General features: G+C 49.3%; 1 protein-coding gene across 1 annotated transcript in view; it reads right to left on the bottom strand.

Annotated features, from left to right (window-relative positions):
• Positions 1-1,020: 1,020 nt before the first annotated feature.
• Positions 1,021-8,349, bottom strand: part of GCC2 (GRIP and coiled-coil domain containing 2) — a 28,005-nt gene continuing 20,676 nt past the window's right edge. The window contains exons 14-19 of the mRNA XM_068964038.1: positions 7,091-7,267; positions 5,975-6,192; positions 4,037-4,231; positions 3,351-3,490; positions 2,995-3,196; positions 1,021-2,659 (exon numbers count right to left, since the gene is read on the bottom strand). Of these exons, the coding sequence (XP_068820139.1) occupies positions 2,589-2,659; positions 2,995-3,196; positions 3,351-3,490; positions 4,037-4,231; positions 5,975-6,192; positions 7,091-7,267 (1,003 nt within the window). The 3' untranslated portion in view covers positions 1,021-2,588. The remainder of the gene's footprint in view (positions 2,660-2,994; positions 3,197-3,350; positions 3,491-4,036; positions 4,232-5,974; positions 6,193-7,090; positions 7,268-8,349) is intronic.

Genomic DNA, 8,349 nt, shown 5'->3' with positions numbered 1-8,349 from the left:
GTCAGGAAGATCCCCTGGAGGCGGCACAGCCACCCATTCCAGTGTTCTTGGGCTTCCCCGATGGCTCATCTGGCAGAGAATCTGCGCACAATGCAGGAGACCTGGGTTCGATACCTGGGTTGGGAAGATCCCCTGGAGAAGGCAACGGCTATCAACTCCAGTATTCTAGGCTTGAGAATTCCATGGTCTATACAGTCCATGGGGTCGCAAAGAGTCAGACGTGACTGAGTGAGTTTCACTTGACTGCAGCCCGCCAGGCTCCTCTGTCCATATGATTTTCCAGGCAAAAATACTGGAGTGAGTTGCCATTTCCTTCTCCAGAGGATCTTCCCGACCCAGGGATCGAACCTGCATCTCTTGCACTGGTAGGCAGGTTCTTTACCACTGAGCCACCAGGGAAACCCTGCCACAGCTGATTTCCAGACATGAAAGCTTCTGGACATGAAACAAAAGTCTTGCACCAAGTGCCACTGCCAAGCTCCTACTAACCACATGCGAGTATTTTCATGTGCTCTGTTCACTGAACACCAAAGCCATGTCTCCATGGGACCTCTCGCTCTCATCATTAGCTACCAGGGGGTACAGGACCCCTGCTCTGGTGAGTGGTTCACTTCTGTTTAAAGGAACGTAAACCTCCATGTACACTGTCTGGAATGTAAGCAGAGCTCGTAGTATGGGAGACCCTCACACCACAGAGGGCAGAACTTGAGAAGCACCCATGGAAGGGCCAGGTGGTCTCCAGCTTCAGCCAGAAGGTGGGCGTCGGACGCACAGATGCGCAGGACCCTGAGGCAACCTGAGGCCCCCTGAGCTGAGCACCGGGGTAGGGGCGGGGTCCAAGGTCCTAACTGGTCAAGACGGCAGAGAAGGAACCCAAAATCCATTTCATAAACCAACTCAAGACCCTTAGGAAGCCGAGACTAACGTAACAGAAGAGTAGGTGTTAACAATATGATATACAGTCCAACACATTTAATAGAAATATTAAAATAATCATTACACTTCCTCTCGTTGTGGAAACCAGGGAGGGGGATCCCTTCTGTAATTGAAGTAATAATTTCTGATCATACAAGGCATTTTTGTTATTATGTCCATAGGTAGAGCCCCTATTTCAAAACAGGTTGATAGCCTGGACTTAGAGAGAAAGTGAGATTTATTTAAATATTATAACAGTTACCTTGTATGCTTCTAGCATACTCATATTCACAGTTTATCAAGTAAAAAAACTAAATTCTTAGAAGTCAGCTCTGAAATAGAAGCATTTTCATTAATACATTCACTAGTTAGGTCTGTTCTTCTGAAACAAGAGGAAAGTCAGATATTGAGATTATTTGTTAAAGAACAAACTCAACATGTCAGCAGCAAATTTCAGTTAAAGTAAACTGGAAACCAATGTTCCCATAACCGTAATACAAAGTCAGTTCACCAGCTGAGACCGAAGATCACAGGGTGGACTAGAAGCCGAAACAATTTCATAGAGCAAGCGTATTGAGGTGATTTTTAACAAATAGACATTAAAAATAGAGTTTTCACATTGATGATTTAAGAACACGTTTTTGACGCAGTCCACAGAATATTCAGAGGCATCAAGTCAAGTACCACCACCACCACCAGGAGCTATACCCCGGGGCCCCCCGCAGCACATGAGTGACTGGTGCGCCAGGACTTGTGAGCACCAGCTTGCCTCTGGACAGGAAGCCAAGTGACACAGCCAGGGCACTGGAAAGTTTCTCTGGACAAACTGAGCAAATTCCCCAGACAGACTCCGGTGTAGAGGCTGCCGAAGCTCGAAAGGAATATGAGCAGACCCCCCAGGAGCGCCCCATCAGGGAGCATGGTGACCAGGGCTTGCGACCACAGAACCAGTCTGAGATAACGTACTTTGGAGAAAATAGAACAGCTCATCGTTTGGTCCGAAACTGTGTGTGTCCACACGCTGCATGTGTCAGATGAACTGTAAGAGGCTCAGTCCACGGTGAGCGTCCAGCAGTGGAGTGGGGCCCTCTCCGTCGCCCCCAGCCCCAGGAGTTTTAAAGGAAATAAGGACACAGTCACATGTTAACTTAGACTTGGGGGTGGACTGCAGCACATTTACTTGATGTTCCTTCATGAACACGTCCGCTTTACCCGGAAAGCGTCTTCCTTCACACTCTAACTCACAAGTTTTCTGTAACAATTTGTCCAGGATAACAATCACCCTGCCAGTCTGATCTTGTGATAAATGGTCTTACAACATTCTTTTAAAAGTCTAAATTCTAGCTGGTATGGTACCAAAATTTGTTTAACTTCAGAATTCACAGGACAGCCCTGACCCAGGCAGCCTGAGAGTCCAGAGGAGGGCAGGGCGTTGCTCCTGGGTATGGAGGCAATGGAGAGAGACAGAGTCTCAGGGCCATGGCCGAGTCCACACTCCAGCTGCTGGGCATTCACCATGGGCTGAGCCCCTCTTCAATTCACCTGACACATGCGTGGATACACGCACAGAGATGTGAATTACATACACATGGTTTTAGACCACAATGACAGTGACATACATGAGCCTTTTTTTGCCAGACTATTTGGTTCATAAACAGCGCTCTCCCGTCAGTCTACCGGAGTCCAGACCAGCTGTGCAGGTAGGATGCCCAGCCCGAGGAGCGGGACCCGCTCTCCTCCTCACCTGTGGGGCGAAACAGAAGGTTACTCTCTACGCTGCACACCTGCCTGTCCTTAGGCCTACAGTGCCCACTGTCCTCCTCTCTGAGGGTCAGAGCGAGGACATCTGACACATGACACACAGCACGGCACAGAAGGAAACCAAATTCACGGGGAGAACCCAAACTAGGGTCACAAGTCCAGTTTCAAGGAACTGGAGATCACACTGGACACTGCACGCTCCCTTCTACGTGGAAGGGACGCACACACGGTGCCGTCCCCAGGAAGCAGAGCCAGCGTTTCCTACCAAGCACAGGACATACTGGTCCACAGCACAACCCTGTCTGGTGCCCTGCCCACCTTGGGCGGCGGCTGCCAGCCGGGTCTTCTCCTCAGGGCTGAGCTGCAGCATGGTGTCCACCACAGGCAACAGCCGCGCCCGCTCACTGCCCGGCTTCAGCAGGATGAACTGCAGCAGCACGTTCTTCAGGTACTCCAGGTTGGCTGCCGACTTCTCCCGCTCCTGGTTCCGCTCCAGCCGCCTGACTTCACTCTTCAGAAGCTGGTGTCAGAGAAGCGAGGCGAAAGGGGTTAACATGAAAGATGAACGCTGTGTCTCCTTCTTTTCCCCCGAAACGCCCTTAAAAATGACAACAAAGGTGCGGTGAAGACGCACAAGCTAGTGCGGAGGGCTTCCTGGAGGCAGTGTCCCCCACCTTTATCTGCTCCATAAGGATGGCGTTGGTGGCTTCCGTTTCCCGAAGCAGGCCGTTTAAGTGGTCGGCACTCTTGGTGGTGGAATTGAGCTTCTGAACCAACTCTTCTTTGGTGAATTCATTGTGCCATGCAGGTGGCTCTGCAAGTAATCGTCCAACGTTAATTCCCAAAATGAGGGGTCACGAGTGAAAATTTTAACAGATAAGCAAGAAAACACCCTAGAATGGCCACTTGGCTCTGCAGGTCCACCCCCATGCCCTAGTTACAAGGCTGCATGTGACAAAGGAAAACAGACTGCTGTGGAGCAGGCTGCTAGCCTGGAAGCTGTGAGGCCACCAGGTCAGCACCAGCTCACCCTCCTGCATCTGTTCACGTCCTGGGAGCTGGTGTCACTTTGCTCATAAGGGAGGAAATACCAGCAGTTACTGGGAGACAGTAATTTCAGTGGTCTTCCATGAGGATTTCATACAAGGTGAGGGGGGCATTATTACTTAAATAATACATGAAGGAACAGGCTCAAAGTCAACAAGCCAAAAACAGAAAGCCAAATCTGACCATAGCCAAAATTTCCATTTGTAACATAGGAGAATACTGAAAATTTTTTTTCCGAGTAGCTCAAAAGAGCACGTATAAATCAGAGTGACGTTAATTAGACAGGATAACAGAATCAGACAGAGGAGCGCACCGAGCCTGGCTTCAGGAGAACTGAGCAGCTGCTCCAGCGACTGTGCAGGGGTGCTGGTGGGAGAGCCACGTTCCAGGTCCGTGGTCTCCATCCCCTCCCCCTCCTCCCGGGCCGTGACCTGCACATCCAGGAACGAGAGGTCTGCACTTCTCCTCTCTCGAAGGCTCCTCAAAGGTTGCTGGGAAGAAGCTGGGCCTGTTACAAGATTTTTAAACAGTAAGTGGGACATGCTCAGACTCATGGACTCGGCACCAGCAGAGACACTCAAGCCAAGATAACATGACTCAGGATGACCAGTGGCATGGCAGGGAACCTGAATAACTGAAAGACAAGGAAAGATGCAGAAAGAGGCAACTTTAAGACCACCCTAACCAGCCAGTTACTGAACTCTAACCATGAAGTCCACTCACCACCAGAGGCAGCACTTGCTCCCTGAGTTAGGGTAAACTATTGGACAGTAAAACGTAGAGGCCTGGCTGCTCTAGAAACCCTCCAACAGACTCTGCCTGTCAGGGGATGGGTGTTTCCAGCACTGCAAACCCTGGAACACCATACCCTTGCTGAGGGCAGCTCTGAGCTCACTGACCATGGGCCTCATACCCCACCCTGAGGGTTCTGGCCATCACCCACTCCATCATCAGCGTGCAGGCAAGAAGAGTCCTGAATCCAGGGTGGGTTGACCCATCCCACTGCCTGGGCTGGGCGCTGCGCTCGCTGGCCACCAGCCCAGCGTACAACCAGGAGAGTCATAAAATGCTTCAAAGGAGTTCCTTTATGAACCCCAAGAAAGCTCAAGATTGGAGCAATTACACGGCCTGGTCCAAGGAGTCAGAGCCTGTTCCGGCCAGGCCTGTCAACCTCACCTCTCGCTTAGGCCGCTTCAGTTCCCTCTGTGGAAGCGCCTGCCCAGGTCTCTGACCGTTTGCTCACTGCTTGTTCCACTGCTGACTCCTGACTCCAGTGTTTCCTGGTTAGTCACTTCTGATAGTTCTCAGTTTACATTACATTGTCTGGAAGCTGGCTTGGTCCTGAGGAGTGACCCGTCGCTGCCAACACCCTGGTGATGAGGGATCAGTACTCAATATGAAGCTGATACTCTGCACTGAGATGTGGCCTCGTTCCGGCTGATGGGTTCTCATCGCTTCCAGGAAGCAGAATGAAGTCGTGTGTGTGGCTAAACAAAAGCTCCACTAATTAGAAAGTTGGAAGGGAAAATGCTGTGTTTGACCAAACAATCCTACAATTTCAGCATTCTCTAGAATGTCTGAGTAAAAAAAAATGTGTTTGAAACAACGCTGCTGCTGCTAAGTCGCTTCAGTTGTGTCCGACTCTGTGCGACCCCAGAGACGGCAGCCCACAGGCTCCCCTGTCCCTGGGATTCTCCAGGCAAGAACACTAAAGCGGGTTGCCATTTCTTTCTCCAATGCATGAAAGTGAAAAGTGAAAGTGAAGTCACTCAGTCATCCGAGTCTTAGCGACCCCATGGACTGCAGCCTACCAGGCTCCACCTTCCATGGGATTTTCCAGGCAAGAGTACTGGAGTGGGGTGCCATTGCCTTCTCCAATGAAAAACCGTTAAAGAACACTAAATGGATGCAGTGGACGCTGTATTTGTACACGGGGGCTTAAGACCACGTGTTTGAGTCAAAGAGGAAAACCCAACCGTGTGAAGTTGGTACCCTGTGGGGGGGTCATGGGCTGCTGCAAGAGCAGCAGGGGGTTCAGCGTCCAAGGCTCCACTCAGCAAGCAGACACCATGTCGCCGACCACAACAGCCACTGTCTTGTCACCGTGTGTGTGTGAGGGGAGGTGGCTAGACATCACGCCCCCATCACACATACGCACTCCATGTGTGTCCCCATCGCACGTACACACTCCACACGTGCATTCCCACTGCACGTATGCACTCTGTGCATGTGTCCCATCGCAGATACGTACTCCGCGTGGCTGGCTCGCTGCGGGGCTCGAGAAGCTGGGCCTCTAGCCGGCACAGCTGCTGCTGCAGCGTCTCCACCGTCCTCCGGTGCTCCTCTTGCAGCTGCCGCACTTGCTCCCGGAAGCCGCCGCGTAGAGCCTCGTGCTGGGCCGTGAGCTGATCGACAGTCTGTGTGTGCTCAGCCTTCAAGGCGGAGTTCTCCGACTGCACAGAGCACAGCCTGGGGAGAGACCATGCCACATAAGCGTCCACTCCACATTGGCTCAACCAAGACAGGGACCAGACACAGCCCTGGGGAACTTAGGCAGGAGGCAGAGGGGGACCTGGATGAGCCAACTGGAGGCCGTCTACCCCGACATTTCAAGCAAAGAGTTAACAGCAGGAGCAGAGGGAAATGAAGCTCTGCTGGACTGAAGGACAAGGTGACACGCCTGCTATTCTCCAGGTGAGGTGACACCCCTCCCCTGCACATGTGCAGACACTTCTCGGGATTTGGAAGTGGAGGGCGGGGGTGAGGGGTGGTGGGGTGCGATCCTATAATAAGTGCTGTCCACTTTCGAGACCCCGCACTGGACTCCACCTCGGCTAAAGGATGCGCGAGCATATCAGGAGGGCCCTGGTTCAGGTCAGGGTGGGAAATGAAGCAAGACGAGCACCAGAGGAAAAGAGAGACTGGAAGATGGCATCTACATAAGCAATTCCACCCCTGGGCACTCCCCGTCGGCAAGGACGCCCATGCCCTGGGCAGGGAGCACAGCTCTGCCTCTGTGCTCCCCAACAGGCTGTGCTTCTAGTAAACTCTGTCCTACAGCGAGGGCTTGCTGTAAATTCTTGTTTCCAAAGAAAGCAAGGGCTCCATCAGCAGCTGCCAGAATGTCCTCCAAAGAGAAGGAGAAGCGCTGGCCTCCAATGCAAGGCCAGGAGGGCACAATGGACAGAATGGTGGGTGAGCAGGTAAAGCCAAGTACAGACACAGCAGAAGGGGGCACTCTGAGGCAGAAGCAGCCACCAACGTGTGGACACCCTACTCCTAACTTCAGCCCACACCCTCCCAAGGGTGCCCAGCTGGAGCGCCAACAAGCCCACTTGTTGCCCGTGTTCCAGCGTCGCTGGCTTACTTCTCGCGGAGCTCAGCCTCCTTGCCCACGGCCTCCTGCAGCACCCTATTGTGCCTCTCCAGCAGGGCGCAGTGTTCACACTGCAGGGCCTGCAGCTCAGAGGCGCTGATCTGTAAGCTGTTCTGGGTATCTTGTAACTTGAGCTTCAGTTGGTCAATCAGCATTTCTAGATGTTCTCTGAAACACAAATAGTTCAAAAAATGTTTTTGAAAGATGTAAACCTGATTTTGTGATTTCAAATAAATTTTACTTTAATCATTTAATCTTTCAATTCCATACTCTTGCCATTATTATGGATGATTCCAAAGGAAATAAAACAATCTGAGGAATTTGGAAAACAGGGTTAAGTGTGAAACAAAACACTACAGTCAGACTTTAGATGTCAGACACCACACATTTACAAAAGTCTGAATTTACAGATTTCACATTCAAATGGAGCAGACCATGCAATGTGTCAAACAGTCTATTTTATGTTATAGGACTATGACATTAGTTGGGGGAAAAAACAGAAATCATACCGTTCTAAGCTAACCATTCTGAGATCAGCTTGTTATACCAAGTTAGAGCAAAGGAAAGTCTTTGGAGAAAAAGTTAAAAACTATATTTCTACCACAACTGGTATAATACATTATTTCTTTTTTAAAAAAGTATTTAATATATAAGAAAGTAGAAGAAACTTAAAACATTTACATTAAAATAATTTTAACTCAAAACTGTCATAATCAAAGCTGACTCTTAGATATGTGGTATTTTTATATTAAATGTGTCAGTATCCAACTTCAGCTTTTAAGACAAGCAATTCATAGAAAAAACATCTCATCAGTTTTTAGCCTAGAGTTATCTATTTACTAAATGCTTAAAAAGCAATACAACCGTAAGATTACAAAATTAATATACAGAAATCTGCTGTATTTCAATACAGTAACAATGAAAGATCAGAAAGAGAAATTCAAGCAATAATTCCATTTACCATTGCATCAAAAGAATAAAATACCTAGAAATAAACCTACCTCAGAGACAAAAAACTTGTACTCTAGCGACTATTAAGATGCTGATGAAAAAAATTAAAGAAGAAATAAACGATGAATAGATACACCATGTTCATGGATTGGAAGAATCAATATTGTGAAAATGACTATACTGCCCAAGACAATCTACAGATTCAATGAAATCCCTATCAAATTACCAATGGCTTTTTTCACAAAACTAGAACAAAAAATCTCAAACGACAGAAATGATCCTGAATAGCCAAAGCAATC

The sequence above is a fragment of the Capricornis sumatraensis genome, chromosome 1 (genome assembly GCF_032405125.1).
Source record: "Capricornis sumatraensis isolate serow.1 chromosome 1, serow.2, whole genome shotgun sequence".
NCBI classification, from domain to species: domain Eukaryota; kingdom Metazoa; phylum Chordata; class Mammalia; order Artiodactyla; family Bovidae; genus Capricornis; species Capricornis sumatraensis.
Note: the sequence above shows the minus strand (reverse complement) of the source record. Positions and strands in the feature narration are given on the sequence as shown.